Source organism: Microtus ochrogaster, unplaced genomic scaffold, assembly GCF_000317375.1.
Source record: "Microtus ochrogaster isolate Prairie Vole_2 unplaced genomic scaffold, MicOch1.0 UNK99, whole genome shotgun sequence".
NCBI classification, from domain to species: Eukaryota; Metazoa; Chordata; class Mammalia; order Rodentia; family Cricetidae; genus Microtus; species Microtus ochrogaster.
In genome coordinates this window covers 661,189-681,522 of record NW_004949197.1, presented here as the reverse complement: position 1 = coordinate 681,522, position 20,334 = coordinate 661,189, and the positions used below count along the sequence as shown (strand labels likewise).

General features: G+C 45.2%; 2 protein-coding genes and 1 non-coding gene across 4 annotated transcripts in view; 2 read left to right on the top strand and 1 right to left on the bottom strand.

The window, feature by feature from the left end:
- Cs (citrate synthase) overlaps window positions 1-14,916 on the top strand; it is a 24,358-nt gene extending 9,442 nt beyond the window's left edge. The window contains exons 2-11 of the mRNA XM_005371194.3: window positions 3,642-3,692; window positions 4,577-4,684; window positions 5,321-5,386; window positions 6,559-6,690; window positions 6,885-7,073; window positions 10,150-10,349; window positions 11,172-11,301; window positions 11,427-11,528; window positions 12,204-12,413; window positions 13,389-14,916. Coding sequence (XP_005371251.1) covers window positions 3,642-3,692; window positions 4,577-4,684; window positions 5,321-5,386; window positions 6,559-6,690; window positions 6,885-7,073; window positions 10,150-10,349; window positions 11,172-11,301; window positions 11,427-11,528; window positions 12,204-12,413; window positions 13,389-13,559 — 1,359 coding nt within the window. The 3' untranslated portion in view covers window positions 13,560-14,916. The remainder of the gene's footprint in view (window positions 1-3,641; window positions 3,693-4,576; window positions 4,685-5,320; window positions 5,387-6,558; window positions 6,691-6,884; window positions 7,074-10,149; window positions 10,350-11,171; window positions 11,302-11,426; window positions 11,529-12,203; window positions 12,414-13,388) is intronic.
- LOC113455740 lies at window positions 3,227-3,354 on the top strand. Its single transcript, XR_003376726.1, has one exon. It is a non-coding gene; the product is annotated as a U8 small nucleolar RNA (small nucleolar RNA).
- A 659-nt stretch (window positions 14,917-15,575) lies between the features above and the next one.
- On the bottom strand, window positions 15,576-20,272 carry Coq10a (coenzyme Q10A). 2 transcript variants are annotated; one of them, XM_026778014.1, is made up of 5 exons: window positions 20,196-20,272; window positions 19,683-19,829; window positions 17,036-17,228; window positions 16,479-16,580; window positions 15,576-16,252 (listed from the first exon to the last, which is right to left on the bottom strand). In XM_026778014.1, exons 2-5 carry the CDS (start codon window positions 19,742-19,744, stop codon window positions 16,085-16,087), a joined length of 525 nt encoding a protein of 174 aa, XP_026633815.1. In that variant the 5' UTR covers window positions 19,745-19,829; window positions 20,196-20,272; the 3' UTR covers window positions 15,576-16,084. The 2 variants fall into 2 exon arrangements, with proteins under 2 accessions (XP_026633815.1, XP_005371272.2); XM_005371215.2 differs by lacking the exon at window positions 20,196-20,272 and adding an exon at window positions 19,958-20,034.
- Window positions 20,273-20,334: the final 62 nt, after the last annotated feature.

Below are 20,334 nucleotides of genomic sequence, written 5' to 3'. Positions count from 1 at the left end.
ACACAGATTAAATCCGATCTTGAAAAAACCTAAACAAACAAGCAAACAAGCAAATAAAATGAGAAAGCTCAAGGCACCAGCCTGTGAGTTTGAAAACAAAAACCTCCTAATGGTTGTGGTGTTTCCACTTTCCCCCGTTGGGACTCCTGGCTGTCAGCCATTATTCACCAAGCTTTAGCAGTCTCTCTGGCTCTCCCCATGAAGGAACTGACCTATTGAGTGAGGTGACTGCCTGCCTCACCTGACAGCTGCTGATCAGTGAGGTGACTACTTGTGGCAAGCAACCAGATGCCCAAATCTCGGCTGTCACAGCTCCAGGGCTGGGGAGGAGCTGGGGGGAAGACGTTGAGAAGTGATTCGCCTGCCCCATGAGTGGTTTGACCTGAGCATACTGCGTAAGGCCATTCTCAGCGCTCTTAGTGCTGCCAGTGAAGTTTGAGGGCTTTAGGCAGGAGTACTGACAGGCGTTCCAGTTTATATACTGTGATTATATACTGAGTTCCAGAACACCCTGTCTCAGGAAAACCTGCTGTCCCAGCACTGGGAGAGAGCAGAAGGAACAGGAGTTTGAGGCCAGCCTTGCCTATATGGTGAGTTCAGGAACAACCTGTACCATAAGTGATCCTATCTCAAAAAAGCTAAAAATGATATCCCTCCCAAGAAAATAGGAAATTGAGGTCTTATTATTAAATGAAATTAGCCATTCACCCTTTCCTAGGGTTTGACAGATTTCTTCCTGTGATGAATTCTGACTAGACCAGAGTTTGGGCACTTGATGGATTGTTACAGCCAATACTCTCTGCCCCCTCCCACTTTTGAGATAGGCGCTCACATAGCTTGGGCTCCTCAGACTGGATATGTTGTGTAGCGGAGACTGACGGAATTCCCGATCTCTCCCTCTACATACCTTCCAACTGATTGCATTATAGGCCTGTGACCATGTCACCTGGCTCTTTTCTTTTTCAAAAACATGGTTTCTCTCTGTAGCCCAGGCTAGCCTAGCCTGGAACTTGAATCTTCAGCTGCTTCAGCTTTTGTAGTGCTGGGATTACACGGATGTTACCACCATGCCATACAAGACCAGTGTGAATGCCGCTGTCAGTGTGCGGTTAGATGTACGTATAGAGGCCAGGGACAAGTTTGGGTCTTCCGTCACTGTCTGCTTTAATGCCTTGGGGACAGGAAGCCCACACATTTTTTGGCTAGGTTGACTGGCCAAAACTCTTAGGATCCAGTTTCTGAGTTATAGCTACAAGCTGTTATGCCTATTTTGTTCTTGGTGTTTTTCTTTTTTTTCTAACAGCCTATATTTTTACAAGATACTAGTTATGGACTAGAAATGGCATTTAACATAAATGTCAAAACATTTCGAAAAGAACTTACTGGTCACATTTATTTGATAACAAAATGCTTCAAGATTTAACAAAATACAATTTAGTGTTGATGTCTGCTTTTATGAGGGTGCATATGCTTTAAGCTTGCAGAGTAAACACTCTTGCCCACTGAGCCATCTCCCATACCCTAACATTGGCTTTTTAATTACCATTTTAGAGAATTGAACAGTGAGGTTTATGTTAGGGTCTCATAGCCAAGGCAACAGGATGAAAATGGCAGGCCTGTATTTAGGATTTGCTGTGCTTTTTGTGTAAACTGTAGATTGAAATTAAGTCTGAGATCCAAGTCTGAATTTCCATTAGTTTGTTTTTATTTATTTTGGGGATGTAATCTCTTTTGGCTGGAGACTGGGCTCAAATTCATGCAGCTGAAGGTGATCTTACTCTGATTCTCCTGGGTGCTGGGATTATAAACTGCATCACTGTATAACGTTTCCAGAGTGCTGGGGCGGGGTAATCCATGGGCTTGTGCATGTTAGACAAGTGCTTGAGTTACATCCTCATACCCCTTATTTTAGTTTTCCAATTTTTAAAATTATTTTTTGTGTCTACATATATGACTGTGTACCATCTGTGCTTGGTGCCTGTGGAAGCAGAGGAGGTCATTGGTTTTCTTAGAATTAGAGTTATAGATGGTTGTGAGCTGCAGTGTGGCTGCTGGAAAATGTGGGTCCTCTGGAAGAGCAGCTAGTGCTCCTGCTGCCGAGCCATCTCTGCAGACTTGGCCTGGCTCTGTCACAGATACGCACCATCCCATGCGCAGCTTTCCTTTCCAGATCAAGTATTCAGTGTTCGTTGTAATTAAAGGTCTAACACGAATTTTTCCTTGATCATTTTGGATAGTTTGTTAGTCATTGTTTAGAGTCAGTAAGAATGTGTGTGTACAGTGCACGTAGATGATATATGAAAATGCCTGGAGTGGTGGCACACACCTCCAAACCAGAACTCGGGAGACAGAGACAGTTGATCTGAGTTCAAGGCCAGCCAGAGCAACGTGAAGGAACTTTGCCTGAAAAATATAAAAATTATATTTGTGTGTATATCTATGTATGTATGTGTGCATACTCACACAGTTATAGAAGTGAGCAGGGTACCAGGAATAGTGGTAGTGGGTTTCAGTTCAAGTCCGTAAGTCTGAGAGCCTGAGAATTGCCAGTGTCAGTCAGTCATGTGTGCAGAGGCAGAGGTATGGTGTCTATGTTTGGAGAAAAGTATTTGTAGCTGGGAGAGACAAGAGGTTGATTTACCTTTCCTGGTTTTGCTCTATGAGGCGCCCTGCTGATGGGTTCATCCCCATGTTGAGGGGCCCTGCTGATGGGTTCATCCCCATGTTGAGGGGCCACTTAGTCCACTCAGGCTCCCATTCGAATCTCTTCTGGAAACATCTTTACTTGAGGGGTTTTTAATACTCTCTCAAGTTGGGCTGAAGAAATGGCTCAGATATTAAGAGCACTGCTGCTCTTCCAAAGGATCTAGGTTCAATTCCCAGCAACCACATGGCAGCTCACAACCATCTGTAACTTCAGTTCCAGGGGATCTGACACCGTCACACAGATAAACATGCAGGCAGAGACCCAGTGCACACTAAATGAGTAAATAAATCCTAAAGAAATACTGTCAAGTTGACACTTAAAAACAGATGTCACACATAGTTTCCAGGGTGACTTACTACCTTCAAAATTCCTCTAATTTATTTAATTTTCCTTTTTCTTGTAATTTTTAATTTTATGTGAATGGGTGTTTTTGCATGTGTGCCTGAGCACCACTTGAATGCCTGGTACCTGCAGGGGCTAGAAGTAGGCACTGGATTTCCCAGAACTGGAGTTATAGTATGGTAGGTGGATAATTTATTTATTCCTCTTTTCAGGGGGCAAGACAGAACATGATTAAAGTGTGCATCAGTTGTGATTAGCATCTTTTACAGTCACTACATGCAATACCCTGCTTGCTCTTGTCTGATTCTCAGGAAGTAACATAAGCAGAGGGTTGGAAATACTCTTGTGAAACGGGTGGAGAGAGCACTGCAGCAGCAGTACCCGGCCACCTTCCTGTTGACAGTTAAATCTGTATAACAACCCCTGTGTGTGAGACAAGCTCTTAGAGGATGTGAGAAGCAGGCTTCTGCCAGGGTTATCTATGGCCTGATAAATGTTTATGTCAGACTGTCCTTACGGTGAAAGTCACTGCAGCTTCTTGGTCTAAAAAGGGAAGGGTATTCATAAGGATTTTGTCTTAATCTCTTTGCAGAACTCATCCTGCATTGTTCTTGCTGTCCGGCATGCCAGTGCTTCTTCCACGGTAAGATCTGTCAAGAATGCAGAATCATTGTAGCAGTCTGACTTCAGGACAGACTGTTTGGCAACTACTTGCCTTATTATCTTAAGTCTATTGGAATTAAGCAATAATTGTTACTGTTATGATGATTATTATTACTATTGTTTAAAAAAAATTTTTTTTAAATTTTATGTTTATTCGTGTTGTGCCTACCTACATGTAGGTCAGATTTCCTGGAACTGGAGTTACAGATGGTTGTGAGCTGCCATGTGGGTGCTGGGAATTGAACCCAGGTCTTCTGGAAAAGCTCTTAACCGCTGAGCCATTCCTCCAGCCTCTTATTCAGTGGTGTAGTGCTGTGGAAACAGCAAATGTTTTCCCTTTAGTTTCTGTACTACTGAGTATTAAACCCAGAGTCTCACACATGGTATCAAGTACTTTACCACGAAAGCATGCTCATAACCCTAAATGAAATAAATGTACTGTTTGTTTAAATTCTAATACAGGAACTTACATCCCTTTTATCAAATCCCTGAAACAGGGCGGCCTCACTCATCTTTCTGCCTTGGCCTCTTGAGTGGCTGACTTTTTCAGTTTTTCAAGACAGGGTTTCTCTGTGGGGCAGTCCTGACTGTCCTGAAACTCTGTAGACCAGGCTGGCCTCGAACTCACAGAGATCCACCTGCCTCTGCCTCCCGAGTGCTGGGATTAAAGGCGTGCGCCACCGCCGCCCGGCTATGACTTTTTAATTATTAATTAAGCAAACATCACTGTCCATATCCAGGACATTTTCCTTTCTACAAAATGAAGCTCCCATTCACTCCTCCCCGTGCAGTCTTTATATATGTTCTTTACAGTAGGAAGCTCTCTGATTTATGACCTCTTAACCCTTCTATTTCTCCTTCTAGAATTTGAAAGATGTATTGAGCAATCTGATACCTAAGGAGCAGGCCAGAATTAAAGCCTTCAGACAGCAACATGGGAAGACAGTGGTTGGCCAAATCACTGTGGATATGGTAAGGGCGGTGGTGTCTTAGATGACGTATGCCACAAAGGTACCATTTCCTTTACTGGTATACAATGAAATGTTAGGTTTTATGGTATTCCTTAGAGAATAGTTGTTTTTTTCTGCAAATTTATAATTAAGCCTAACCTTGTTCACCTATGAACAAAGATAGATACAGTTTATAGTTCTGTTCCCAGCTTCGGCTAGGGCCAGACTGTCTTCTGATTGTTGTCACGGCCATCCAGTTAGACTGCAGGCCCAGTGAATCCTCTGGAGCAGCCTTAGGATAACTTCCTAAGCTCTTCAGTCAGTGCTCCTTTCCCTTTGCCCATAACAGATCTAATTCCATTTAGCTTATCACTGGGAATGTGGAGGGGATTAAGGATGGTCATGAGGAAAAATAAAATACAGATAAGAAAAGGAAGCAAAGGCAGGTACATTAAAGAAACAGTAGTGACCTGGTGCAAATGCTCGTTGCCTGAGCTAGCAGCCTTTGACAGAACACTGGTTCAGTTCTAGAAATCCAGCCCCCAGAACCTACCTCCCAAATACAGTCTTGTGGGTGAGAGAGTAAAGGTCTTCTGAGCACAGGAGCTCCAGCTGCTGCAGGCGGGTCTGTGATGCTTGCTCACACTTCTCTCCTTAGATGTATGGCGGCATGAGAGGTATGAAAGGACTCGTGTATGAGACATCGGTTCTCGATCCTGATGAGGTAAGACACCATCATCTATCAGTGATTGTCCATACTGGGACAGCTGGAAACAATTTCCTCTCGTGCACCTCTGTACAGAATAAGAGAACAAAGGCAGGATAAATATGTGAAAAATAGGATTTTGCTTTTGTTTGAAGTTATAGCCTTGGCAGGTCTGGAACTTGTGGTTATACACCAGACTGGCTTTGAACTCATGGCAGGTACTTTTTGTTGTTGTTGTTGTTGTTGTTGTTGTTGTTGAAAAAACAAAACACATTTATGGGCTAGAGAGGCGACTTAGCAATTAAGAAGACATACTGCACCCACACACAAACTCACGTGCACACACAATTGAAAGTAATAGAAAGAGCCACATCTTTAGTCCCAGCACTCAGTAGGCAGTGCTTGGTCTTCAAGGTGAGTGCCAGGACATAGACATGCTCTGCCTCAAAAAACAACGATTATTTAATATAGTTTTTCCTTTTTTTTTTTTTTTGGTTTGTTTGTTTGTTTTTTTGTTGTGGTTTTATCTATTTTGTTTTTTTCGAGCCAGTTTATTTCTGGTTTTGTTTTGTTTTGTTTTGAGACAAGGTTTCTCTGTGTAGCACTGGCTGTCCTGGAACTTACTACATAGAACAGACTAGCCTTGAACTCGGGGATTTGTCTCTTCTGCCTCCCAAGTGCTGGAATTAAAGGAGTGTGACACCATGCCTAGATGATATTTTATTTTTTATTTATTTATTTATTTATTTATTTATTTATTTATTTATTGGTTTTCGAGACAGGGTTTCTCTGTGGCTTTGGAGCCTGTCCTGGAACTAGCTCTGTAGACCAGGCTGGTCTCGAACTCACAGAGATCCACCTGCCTCTGCCTCCCGAGTGCTGGGATTAAAGGCGTGCGCCACCATCGCCCGGCCATAAAGTAAACTTTTAAGTAAAACTTGTTCTTGTACGTGTTCATGCTCTAGTGCCCAGGTACAAGTCCCACATTTCACATTGTAAGTGTGGAGGTCAGAGGGACAGCTTGTGGGAGTTGGTTCTCTTGCATCACTGTGTGAGTCCCGGGGATCACACTCAGGTGCTCAGGCTTAGTAGCGTGTGTTTACCACTGAAATGACTGATGATTAGGACTGGTCTGTTCTGTGACTGACAGATTAATAAATTGGGTCACAATTGTCACTTTCTTTCTCAAGGGCATACGTTTCCGAGGACATAGTATCCCTGAGTGCCAGAAACTACTGCCTAAGGCTAAGGGTGGGGAAGAACCCCTACCTGAGGGCCTATTTTGGCTGCTGGTAACTGGACAGATGCCAACAGAGGAACAGGTATGGTCAACATTGACCCTTCTGATTCCCCTTCCTTGCTTTTCTCTAGTCTTTAGCATTTAATCTTCATCTGCCCATAGCTGGGGTTTTTAGAGTGCTTCGAGAAGGAGTGAGCAGGGGCTGACTGGTCTGAGGGGATTGTACCCTGTTGTCATCTTTACTCAGGCGTTTCTGAGCGAATCTCCTTTTCACAGGTATCTTGGCTCTCACAAGAATGGGCCAAAAGGGCAGCTCTGCCTTCTCATGTGGTCACCATGCTGGACAACTTTCCTACTAACCTGCACCCCATGTCTCAGCTCAGTGCAGCCATCACAGCCCTCAACAGTGAAAGTAACTTTGCCCGTGCCTATGCAGAGGGAATCAACCGAACCAAGTACTGGGAGGTAGGAAATTGGAGCTGTGTGGTTGGACTGTAATGAGGTTCGGAGTACCTGAATGTGAAGAACACTCTGGCTTAGCTGAGGAATCCACTTCACAAACTGAGGCAATCCATAACACTAAAACAACAATTATAAAGAAAATAGAGAATTGGTTTTTTGCCTATTAATTTATATTTTGTTTGTGCACTCATAGTGTGTAAAGATCAGAAAACAACTTAGGAATTTGTTTTCTCTTCATACAGAGTTTGTACCATGGATCAGTTTTTCAGGTGCCACTGTCCACTGAACCAGCCCCAAATAAGGACAATTTTTATGATGCCTTAGGATTTAGATGAGTGATAGCTAATCACACTGTAGCCTAGGAGGACTGATAGCTAATCACACTGTAGTCTAGGAGGACTGATGCCAGTCACTCTGGGCTAGACCACCTAAGATACTGCAGGAGAGACAAAGACTAACGTCCTGTTTGTAGAATCCTAAAATGAAAAGTGACGTGTGTGTGTGTGTGTGTGTGTGTGTGCGTGCGCGCGCGTGCGTGTGCATGTGTGCTCGCGTGCACCAAAGGTCAGCACCAAGGGTCTTATCTTTTCCACTTTACATTTACTTTCTTTTTTCTTTTTCTTTCTTTTTTTTTTTTTTTTTTTTTTTTTTTTTTTTTTTTTTTTTTTTTTTTTTTTTTTTTTTTTTTTTTTTTTTTTTCGAGACAGGGTTTCTCCGTAGCTTTTTGGTTCCTGTGCTAGAACTAGCTCTTGTAGACCAGGCTGGCCTCGAACTCACAGAGATCCGCCTGCCTCTGCCTCCCGAGTGCTGGGATTAAAGGCGTGCGCCACCACCACCCGGCTTTCACTGAAACTGAAGCCCCTTGAATTGACTAGTCTGACTGGGCAATTAACTTGAGAGATCCAACAGTTTCTGCCTTCCCAACATCGTGGTTACAGATACTGTTGCTTTGCCTGGGTTTTTACAAGGGTACTGGAGTTTCAAACTCAAATGCTCGTGTTTGAGTGCTTGAGTAGTACGCCCTTTACTGACTAAGCCATCTTGTGGCATAGGGAAAGTAACCCCCACCTCCCTTATGTGCACTACGTTTGTAAACGGTGGTGGTGGTGGTTGTGGTGGTGGTTGAAAGGATCTTGCTACTTAGGTAGCACTTACTACTACTGTCTTTGAACTCGCTGTATAATCCACACTGTTCTTGAACCCGTGAACCTTCAGCCTTCTGAATACTGGGATTATAGGCACTTGCCATCGCACCATTTTATGAGATGCTGAGGACTGAGTGCTGTTTGCATACAAACAGTTTTCAAGGTTTATTTATGTGTATATGTCTGAGCCATTGTGAGTTTATTTGCACCATATGTGCTTAGGAACCCATGGAGACCAGATGTTGGGTCCCCTGAGACTGGAGGAATCGGGGGTGCTTATGTGTTGAAGCTTGCATGTGAAGGGCAGAGGACAACTTTCAGGACATGGTTCTCTCCTACCATGTGGTGCCCAGGAGTTGAACTCAGGTCCTTTACATCTGCTGCTCAAATAATTGTTATAGCTGTCCTAGAATTTACTCTGTAGACCAGGCTGGTCTCGAACTCACAGAGATCCACCTGCCTCTAACTCCTAAGTGCTGGGATTAAAGCCATGTGCCATCACAGCCTGGCAATTATGCCTGGGTTTGTTCACATACAAGACTCTTCAAGGGAATAAAAAGTGTGTGCCACCACTGCCTGCCCTTTTTTTGCAGACCCTCCCATCTTTGCTCTCTTTCAGATTTATTATGTCTATTTTTATTAATTGTTGGTGCATGTGTGTGCCTGCATGTGTATAAATAGGTAAATATGACCTGTTTGGTCCGTATAATGTTACTTGTGTATGTGTTTTCAATAACCAGTTAGTGTACTCTTGTTGGTGTATTTTTCAAGATTTATTTTTGATGTGTACGGATGTTTTGTCTGCAAGTCTGTCTGTGCACCACCTGCATGCAGTGTCTGTGGAAGCCAGAAGAGGGCAGTGGATCCTCTGAACCAAGTTAGAGATCATTGTTAGCTACTATGTTGGGTGCCGGGATCCTCTACAAGAGCATATGTTCTTTTTTTTTTTTTTTATAAATATTTATTTATTCATTATGTATACAATATTCTGTCTGTGTGTATGTCTGCAGGCCAGAAGAGGGCACCAGACCTCATTACAGGTGGTTGTGAGCCATCATGTGGTTGCCGGGAATTGAACTCAGCATCCTGGAAGAGCAGGCAATGCTCTTAACCACTGAGCCATCTCTCCAGCCCAAGAGCAAGTGTTCTTAACTCCAGAACCGTCTCTCCACCCATGTTTGGATGTACTTGTAGGCAAATGCTAGGCATCAAGTCTAGGCCACCTACATGCTGCACAAGTTTTCTATCAAAGTATACGTGTTTCAAAACCTTGTATAATAGATCTAGCATAATACGTATCTAAAGCCTTGAAGCTCTTGCTATTCAATAATTGGTCAACACTGTTTTGACTCCTAACATATGTAATAAATTTTCAATGCAATCTAAACTATAAGAGTAAACATTAAAGAAATAAAGAATGAACTTTAGAAAACGGGCCAGTGAGATGGCTCAACAGGTGAAAGCACGTGTACAATCCCAGGAATCTGACATCATTTCCCAGGACCCACATAAAGGTGGCAGGAAGGAAGGGATTTCAGAGTCATCCTCTGATCTCACTGTGTGCTACTGAAGATGTAAAGGTGATGTCCTTTCCTCTAGCACGTCCGTCTAGTGTAAAGTTGTGCCACCCTCAGCACATCGCAGTGTGGCACATCAGGTTCACGGGTTACTCTGATACTTAACTGAGGAACCTCAGCTCGTGTGTGCGTGCTCTTACATTAAGGAAACAGTGGAGAATTGTGGGTTATTAGAAACCTAGGATGCAGTAATTTACTCCGTACATGGTTGTTGTTATTCTGTACCCTGAAATATACTTAATATATAACCACCCAGCATACAGCAGTCAACTCAGACACTGTCTATGAAGGACAAACAATATTGCAGCCTAATGCTTTGTAGGTAATTCCTCTTTTCTCCACCTTTTCTTTAATCAGTTGATTTATGAAGATTGTATGGACCTGATTGCGAAGCTACCCTGTGTTGCAGCAAAGATCTACCGGAATCTTTACCGGGAAGGCAGCAGCATTGGGGCCATTGACTCTAAGCTGGACTGGTCCCACAATTTTACCAATATGTTAGGCTATACTGATGCACAGTTCACCGAGCTTATGCGTTTGTACCTCACCATCCACAGGTAAGTTAGATTTAATAATTATACCCCTTAAATGCCTGGATTGAGCTGGGTGGTGGTGGTGCACACCTTTAATCTCAGCACCCAGGAGGCAGAGGCAGGCGGATCTCTGCGAGTTTGAGGCCAGCCTGGTCTACAAAGCAAGTTCCAGGACATCCAGGAACTGTCTGGGGGGATAGGGGATGGGGAGGCAACCCTGGATTGATGGGAAACTCTTTGATTTGGTTTGAGGTTTTTTTTTTGGAGACACAGAATCTTTCTACATAGCCCTGGTCCTGGAACTCACTATATAGATCAGGCTGGCCTCAAACTCATAAAGATCCTCCAGAGCTGCCTCTGCCTCCCAAGTGCTAGGAATAAAGGCGTGTGCCACCATGCCCAGCAATGAGGGTAGGGGTAGGACTACATTTTAAAGTTCCTTAATGTTATTATCTAGGAACAGATGACCTGTATAGCAAAGGGGTATAGGTAGAAACATCTTGTAAGGATTGAAACTTGGCAAGAAATAAGGAAGAAAAGCTGAAAGCTTTAGAGGAATTGCTTCTGATTTGAAAAAAACACACGAGTTCGTCAGCTTTCCAGGAGCTCCCTCTTCTGGTCACATTAAAATGGGGGAGATAGCTGAGACTAGCTCAGTGCTAATGCATGCTTTGAGCTCTGTATTTGACCCTAACAGTGGAAGTGGGGGTGGAGAGAGGGAGTAGGCACAGCTGACCAGCTAGGGTGTCAGGATCCCAGAAGGCCAGGATCTGACGAGAGAAAAGCAGTGTCTGTTGTAATCAGCCCTTTCCTTTCTCACTTTGGCTCTGCCTCGTGTCCCCACAGTGACCATGAGGGTGGTAACGTAAGTGCCCACACAAGCCACCTGGTGGGCAGTGCCCTTTCAGACCCCTACCTGGCCTTTGCAGCAGCCATGAATGGGCTGGCAGGGCCGCTCCATGGACTAGCCAATCAGGTAAGACTAGCTTTTTTTTTTTTCCCCCGGTCTGTGTTTTTTACTCACATGATCTGTCCCCATCTTGACACCCTTTCCTTGGCATGTGTATTGACATTCCTCTTCCCATCCTAAACTTCCCATAGGAAGTGCTTGTCTGGCTAACACAGCTACAGAAGGAAGTTGGCAAAGACGTGTCAGATGAGAAGTTACGAGACTACATCTGGAATACACTCAACTCAGGACGGGTAAGCAACCAAGAAAGAGACTAAGACCCAAGCACTGAAATTTGAAAGACAATTCCAGGCTATTGAGACCTTGTCTCAAGGGAAAAAAATAAAAGAATAAAAACAGCCCCTGCATTAGCTAGAAAACTGCCTCTTTTATTGTTTCCCCATTTGTTTGCCTTGTAGATTTAGTTTTCTTTTTTTATGATGCTTGGGCTTGAACCCAGCATCTCTGGCTAGCAAGGCAAGTGCTCTACCACCTGTTTTCCCAACCGCTGCTTGCTTGCTTGCTTGCTTGCTTTCTTCCTTCCTTCCTTTCTTTCTTTCTTTCTTTTTTTCTTTCTTTCTTTCTTTCTTTCTTTCTTTCTTTATTTATTTATTTATTGGTTTGGTTTTTTTTTTTTGAAACAGGGTTTCTCTGTAGCTTTGGAGCCTGTCCTGGAACTAGCTTTTGTAAACCAGGCTGGCCTCAAACTCAAAGAGATCCGCCTGCTCTGCCTCCCCGAGTGCTAGGATTAAAGGCGTGCACCACCACCGCCGGACTACATTATCTTTTTATTTAGAGACAGGGTTTTCACTGAATCACCCAGGCTGACTTTCAATTTACAGTCCTGCTTGAGCCATCAGGACCAAATGATCTGAATGGGGACAGTTCTACCTGAATATGCCAGCTCTGTGATTTCCCCCCCTTTGCAGGTTGTCCCAGGATATGGTCATGCAGTGCTAAGGAAGACTGACCCACGGTATTCCTGCCAGAGAGAGTTTGCTCTGAAACATCTGCCTAACGACCCTCTGTTTAAGCTGGTTGCTCAGCTGTACAAGATTGTGCCCAATATCCTCTTAGAGCAAGGGAAGGCCAAGAATCCTTGGCCCAACGTAGATGCTCACAGTGGGGTGCTGCTCCAGGTGAGTCCGTTCTCCCTGCCTGCCTTCTCACTGTACCACTGTTTTGTTCTTTACTCTGCACAAAACTCCCTAATCAAAATAAGGGCGAGGAACCCAAAGCCTCATGCAGGGCCCTTTTGGCTTGGAACTCTGTGTAGACCAGCTTGACCTGGAACTCAGATCCACTGCCTCTTCAAGTGCTTTGAATGAAGGCCTGGCACTATTTCTAGTTAGTTGGTGGTAAATGTGTCTATGTGTGTGCTGGCACATGTATGTGCATGTGGATGCCAGAGGTGATGTCGAGTGTTTTCCTCTGTTACTTTTTAAAAAAAAAAAAATATTTATTTATTTATTATGTATACAATATTCTGCCTGCATGTATTGCCTGCAGGCCAGAAGAGGGCACAGATGGTTGTGAGCCACGATGCGGTTGCTGGGAATTGAACTCAGGACCTTTGGAAGAGCAGGCAATGCTCTTAACCACTGAGCCATCTCTCCAGCCCCCTGCTCTGTTACTTTTCATCTTACTTTTTGGAGACTTTTTTTATCTTACCTTTTGGAGTCTCTTAGTGAACCTCTAGGGTCGTCCTGCTCACAGGATTTCAGGTATATGCCATTACATCCTGCTTCTGTGTGCATGCTGGGAATCTGAACTCAGGTCCTAAGTCTCGAAAGGCAAACCGTCTACCAACCAAGATGTTTCCTTGGCCTCTGGCCTTAAGCTTTTGACCTCCTGCCTCAGCCTCTTAAGTAAAAGTAGATAGAATTTCAGGTCTACAGCACCGGGTTCCCCTAGAGCAGGGTTTCCTCTAGCCTCCCTCACAGAGCCCTTTGACACAGTCAAGCTCTTGACTGAGCTGCAGCTTTCAAGTTATTTAAGGCTGAGTGGGCTAAGACTATGGATAAAAGGGGGAATGGAGTCTCTAAGGTTTTTGTTGCCATAGACTTGTGTGTGCCTGGCTTTTAATAAAGCTTTTTTCTCTTCTACCCTAACAGTACTATGGCATGAAGGAGATGAATTACTACACGGTCCTGTTTGGGGTGTCGAGAGCGCTGGGTGTGCTGGCACAGCTCATCTGGAGCAGAGCCCTAGGCTTCCCTCTAGAGAGGCCCAAGTCCATGAGCACGGACGGTCTGATGAAGTTTGTGGACTCTAAGTCAGGGTAAAATGGGAGATTGCGGGAAACTGACTATAAGAAAACGAGGAAGCTTAAAATAAAGTATAATTTTGTTTTGTTTCAGGGGCCTTTAAGACTTAAGATTAACCTGTATCCGAGGCACTGAAAATACATTTGAAGTTAAAATATAAATTAAGACTTAAAAGATGAAAAGCAACCCCTTCTTCCCTCACCAGCTCACTTCCCTCCCTGGTATGAGTTGTCTACCAACTGTAGGATGACCAGGACTAATGCATGTGGTCAGGTTAGATCTGGCTACCCACCATCTCTAGAGTGAGAGTCTGGCTCCTCTTGTTTAGGTCAAAGCAGGTTACAGAAAAGCTGCAGTCATTCTGTGAAGCTTTTGCTTCTACCCTACCAGCCCTCTGAGCTACTGAGGCCAGGGCCAGGCCCTGTTTGTTTCCATAGGAATCATGTTGGGTGTCAGCTGTGTCAAACCCTAAGGCCTTTTCCTGTGTACGCAAGCACTTCCTAGAAAGATCTATTGGCTAGCTGGAAATGAATATTGGTTATTTGGCAACTTTTGATGCTATCAGCTGGCCATAAATGGCATATTTATTTTACTGGTACCCAGCATTTGATTCTATTTCTCTCTTTAAACTATACCATTAAATTAAGGTCTGCAAGTGTTCTGTTTCCTCCCAGACTTCCTATACCTGCTGTGCCTCAGCTGAGGAGGCTCTGGGTCTCCCTGTCCTAGCCTCGGCTAGGGTCCTCTTAGCAGGTCTGTGATCTGTGGTCTTCCCAGTCATTTGGCTTTTCAGTACTTAATGTGAACTAGGCCTTTTACTTCCATGGAACATAAGCCACTCTCTTCTGACCTTGGTTTCTCCTGTTAATATGCTCTGGCACATAGAACAAGGGCTCAGGAATGACCAGCCTCTTCATGGGCTGGTCCCAGGGGTTCTAGCCTTTCTTTTTGAACAGAAAAATGACTTGCGATTAGACATAGTTCCCTTTGAATATCAGTTGGACCTAGGGCTGAGGGCATTCAAAACAGCCGCCTTCTCATCCCCTGCGTCGAGGACATGTCCCCTTATTTATCGAGGTCACTCTTGCTCTTCCCTTACGAGCTCACAGTATGGTGGTCATCTTAGCAGCCCCGTCTGCACAGGTTTCCGGTGACTCAGAAGCTATATTGCCTTTTCTTTGAGAAAGGGTTGAGATACACTCCTGTTGTGCTCCCTCCCTACCCCAGACTCCTGCCTGCGTTTGTGTGGAACCCAAACCCCAGCACCACACTGTTGAGATGGACACACTGTAAACCCCTGGGTAACTGTTAAGTCATGATGCAGACTTCAGGTTGTTCTGTATAAAATGAAAATAATAAATGTTTTTATTAACAATGCTTGAGCTTGCTATTACATAGGCCTTAAAGAATCATTATGAGGTAAGAAATATGGTAGGAAGGTCTGCACTAGTGGGTGAGAAGTGAGTCTGTGTATATCCCCTTTTCTTTGGGCAAGTTGGACATGCAGAGGGAAGGCTGCTTTCCAAAGACGTTCAGTCTTTTTCCCAAGGTTGGGGAGTCCTTTACCTTTAACCCCCATCCCTCTCTGTTATAGAGACCTCACAAGTACTTGCCTGACTAATCCAGGAGCTGGTCTAGCCCAGTGGGTGAAAGGGACAAGAACTGTACCAAGGACAAATGGAGGACTGCTAGCTCCAGACTGAAGACACTAGAGGGTGCTTATAGTTAGTGCCTCTCCATTACTACTTTCCCTAAGGAGCCTCCCAAAATAAGGGGTGGTCCTGGGGGCATTAGATTATGGGAGATCTAAGGCTGTCCTGCTACAGCTGGCCTTCTGGAAAAAAGTCTATAAATAGGCAAGAAGGTAGGTAGTAGGTCCTGGCATGCAGGGTGTGCTACTATAGTTAGCAGGGACGCCGTGTCCAAGAGGCTGCCTTACACCTTCATTCCCACAGGAAAGGAAGCTGTGACTTCTACTCTGCTTATATGTTACCCCCGCCCCTACCCTGAGAAACAATACCAAAAAAAAGCAAATTCACACTGTCACAATTTATTGAAGTTTTATAAAAACTCAGGCCACGTGGAAGAAAAAGGTACATCCCAACACTGTTTGAGGAATTCTTCCTCTGCTCTGTGGCACTGGTGTGAAGCAGCTCCTCACTTTCTACCCGTCAGACAGCATGGACACGTTCCTAAGCTGAGGCAGGTTGCCTTTCGCTTCTCCTGAGAAATCTTAGCGGGGGTCAAAGTTACTTGCCAGCCAGTACCTCTGTGTGAGGAAGTTACTACTCTATCCGCCTGACCTGGTCCAGAGACTACAGCTCTGGGTTTATTCGGTGTGAAACAGCCGTGGGCACAAGGCATTCTTTGCTGTGTATCTCACTTCCATATGTGCTATCTTCCCCACATGTCCAGCCAGCATGCAGCCCAGTTTAGGAAGAATCGAGAGGTGAAACTTAGACCTCTCTCTGAGCAAGAGCCAAAACAAATAAATAAAAATTGGGTGGGAAGAGGGGGTGGAGGCAAGGGAACAATCCTTTGTCTCAAGTCTGGTGCACCTCATGGAACATCAATTCACGGGGGATGGCTGTTTCTGGACCAAACTTAGTGGCCGCCCGGCGCTCAAAGGCAGCAACATTCTGTTTGACAACCTCATCAAAAAACATGGTCGCCAGCTGGGAGTGCAGCAGAGAACGAAATTCAAAGGAAATCTGGAAATGCATAAGAGACAGAAACTTCAAGACCGTGTCGGAAGGGTACTAATCTGTACTGCCTTCTTTACATCCCCATCCAGACATCACCTAAGAAGCGTAACTTAAAAATGAGCAAAATGCAAATCTGAAAGAGACTTAGACCTCTGAATACGTAGTAAAGTGTTTAGTGCTTAGTTTTACCCTCATGCCTGGTCCAAGGTCTGTGCCACGAAACCTGACTCACCGAGAAGTCCACAGTGCAGGTTCGAGGGTAGGCAGGAATACCAGGGCTGAATCTCCAAATAGTCTCTAAGTGGTTAAAGAGCTTGCCATCAGTGCAAACCGCCTAGAATAGGATACAATTGGCTAGTTAACTCCCATTGTTAAGAGGGGTAATGTAAAGGAGCTAGAGCAGCCATTGTCGACCTGTGGGTCACCCAAGACCATCTGAAAACAGGGATGGTCACATGATTCACAACAGTAGCAAGGTTATAGTTACAAAGTAACAACAAAAGTAACTTTATGGTTGGGGCTCACCACAACATGGGGAACTGTATTAAAGGGTCACAGCATTAGAAAAGCTGAGGGCCACTGAGGGTTTAGCTTCGTGGAACTACTTGCATAGTATGTGATGTCGGGTTGGCCCAGCACCACCACCGCGATAATTGACTTTTCTTTCCCTTTAATGTTAGGCGAATACTTAACATGTAGAAATCAAGTAATTACAGGAAAGGCCAATAATAACCCTTGAATATGAAACTGCTAAGGAAAATACCCTGAATCCTCCCAGACAGGCCTCACCTTGACCATGTGTGGTTTGACCATGGAGACCGCAGAGGTATAACGTTCCAAGACAGGTGGAAACCCAACCTCCAACTGGGCTTTCAGGTGACCCTTACGGCTGGATACTACCAGTGACTTTTTACACCACGGCACAAACTCTCGGTACTCCTGGACATTGGACACAACCTCATACATCTCCTGCATTGAGTACCTAGAACGAGAGGAATCGGAGACCAAGAGCTGCCGGCTGGGTCAAGGTCCTTGCCATTGGCCCTGACACAATCTTTGCCCACAAACCAGGCACCCAAAGAGATCTGGATGATACATTATTTTATCCCAATAGAGGCTTTAGATGACAGAATGTCAGTTTTATTGGTAGCCAAGTCTTCTTTTTTTTTTTTTACATTTTACTATTTTGTATATGTATGTATGGAACGTGTGAAGAGCAGAGAAAAAGCAGCCAGTTCTTCTAGCTTGTGGAGTTGAGGAATCAAATTTGATTGGGTCTTTATGCTTGGTGCCAAGTGCTGGGCCATTGGATTATTTTGAAAAGACAATCTTTTGTGCCTCAGGCTGACCTTAAACCACTATGGGCACAAGCTGGCTTCCAATTCATGATCCTCCTGCCTCAGCAATGCTGGGAACAACTCTACAACTTATTAGTGTGGTCTTAGGTAAACTACCTATGCCTCCTTTCTTTTATCTATAATACACGAGCAAATTGTTACTCGGTTCGTTTGTTTGTGAGGACGAAATGAGACAGTTTATGTAAAATACCTACCTGTATAGACTGGAGGCGTAGTTCAGTTAGAACACTTATCTGGCGTGAAGCCTTAGGTTCAGTCACCAGCACCACATACACTGGATGGAGAGATGGCCCATTGGTTAAGAGCGCTGTCTGCTCTTTCAGAGGACCCGGGTTTGATTTCCAGAACCCACAGCTTACAACCTCTGTAAGGAGGATCAACTCTGGTCTCCAAAAACACTTGCACTCATGTATGTGCATACACCCACATACAGTTACACATCATTAAAACTCTTAAAAAAATAAACGGGTGTGGTAGTACTCACCTGTAATTCAGCACTTAGGATTGCTCACCCATTCAGCCTAGCAGCTAGTACATAACGAGGCTCAAAATAATACCCCGTGTCTTTTTCTTCTTTAATATGTTACTTCTAGTACCACAAGCCTTTAATCCCAGCACTCGGGAGGCAGGTGGTCTACAGTGAGTTCCAAGGCGTCCAGGACTGTTACATAGACCTGACTCAAATAATTACGTAGTATTTTGCATTTGTTTATCTGTGTGTGGGAGCTATGCCACAGTGCACTCTGAGATCAGAAGACAACTCCCGAGTGGGCTCTGCTATTCCACCATGTAGATCCAGGGGATCAAACTCAGGTCATCACTCTTGGCAGCCTCCAGAACCATCTGACCACCACCACCCCGTTTTTAAACAAGGTCTAGCAGTGTAGCCTGTAGTGCAGGTTAGTGGGGTGAAGCTGATAGGGATCCTGCTGCCTAAGCCTCCAGCGCGCTAAAGTTGTAAGCATGTACTCGTCACTACCGAGTTTTCTTTAATTATGTGTATGTTTGGGGGAGGGTATGGGCACGTGAATGCTTGTGCCTACAGAGTCCAGAGCAGGATGGATGCAAGATCTCTGGAGCTGGAGTCATTAAACCATTTCATAGTTAAACAATCTTTAGGCCTATTTTTATGTGTATGAGTGCTTTGTCTGCATGTATGTTTGTGCACGATATGTGTGCTGGCGCTTGAAGAGGTGGTAAACCTCCATGTGGGGCTGGGAATCAAACCTGGGTGCTTTGTAGCAAGTGCTCTTAACCACTGAGCCGACTCTCCAGACCCTATAGTTTAAGTTTTTAAAAGCATTTTTGTTGCAGCTAGGCATGGTGGTGCATGCCTTTATCGCAGCATTTGGGAGGCAGAGGCCATTGTATCTCTGTAAGTCCCAGGCCAGCCAGGGCTACATAATAAGACCTTGTCACAAAACAAAAATGAAGCCTGGTATAGTGATGCAAGCCTTTAGTCCCAGCACTCGGGGCAGAAGTAGGCAGATCTCTGAGTTAGAGGCCAGTCTGGTCTATATAATTACAAGGTGGACAGTCAGGGGTACATAATGAGATCCTGGCTCAAAAAAAACAAAACAAAAAACAAAAAAAAAAAAAAAACAAAAAAAACTGGGAAGTGGTTTCTTAGCATGCACAGAGTCTAGGCTCAATCCTCAGCGCTGCAGGAAACCAGCACGGTGGCACAGGCCTGTAATCCCCGCTCTAGAGAGGTAGGTGGAGACAGGATAGTTAGAAGTTCAAGGCCAACTTAGGCTACGTGAGATCCTATCTCAAGTGTGTGTGTAATAAGTATGACGCAGGCTCTGGGCTATGTAACCCAGGGAGACTACAAGCTTGCAATCCTGCCTCTGGCCTCCAGAGCTGAGATTACAGGTCGGTCTGTACTTGATAACGTTTCTATGAGGTAACCCAATTCTAGACTCATTTAATGCAGGGGCAGAGCAACCGAGGAGGGAAATTTAGGTTGGGAGGCTGGCAGCAAAAACATTGCTGGGGAGGTGGGTGGTCCAATATGGATTTTACCAACTATTAGCACGTGGTTATTTATTTGGAGTGGAAGAGAGAAGGATGCTCACCCCATGATCCTACGCTCCGAGTAAGCCTTCCGCTTGTTGGTGAAGGGGGCAGCAAAGCCCATGAAGGAACGACTGGGAGGTAGGCCAGCCTCAGCCGCCAAGACCTGGGCAGCGCGAGGCAAGAAGAGGTTACAGGAAATCAGAAACCTAGCACCAAAAGGAAAGGAAAGGCAGCGTCACGGTTCTTTTTTTGTATTCAGCCAATTCCAGGTGAAGGGGAAGAGGGATGCATCACGGAGGAAGGTCGTTCGGGCAAGCCCGTCTCCCCCGAGCACCTGCTCCAGCTAGCGGGGCTGGCTGGCTGGCCAGGCAGTCACGAGTGCGAAAGGTCGAGGGCGGCTGAGGACAGGGCCAGGGGTGGGGATGGGAAAAAGACGGACACGGCCGAGGTGCCAGCTGCCTTTGGAGCAACGCTACTGCTGCAAGCAAACTCGTAGCATCCCCGTGCCCACGGTCCGGCCGGGCCCATCAAAGCCACGGCGCCCGCGAAGCCGAGAAGAAGCTGGCACGCACCACCCCGAGCATGTAACTTGTATCTCCAGAGCTCAAGTCGGGCTCCCAGGGCACTACCAATGCCGACCCTCCTCCGGCCCGCCATGTAAGGGCTGCCACCCTCCACCGCAGAACTTCGGGGTGCCGGCCGGGCGACCCC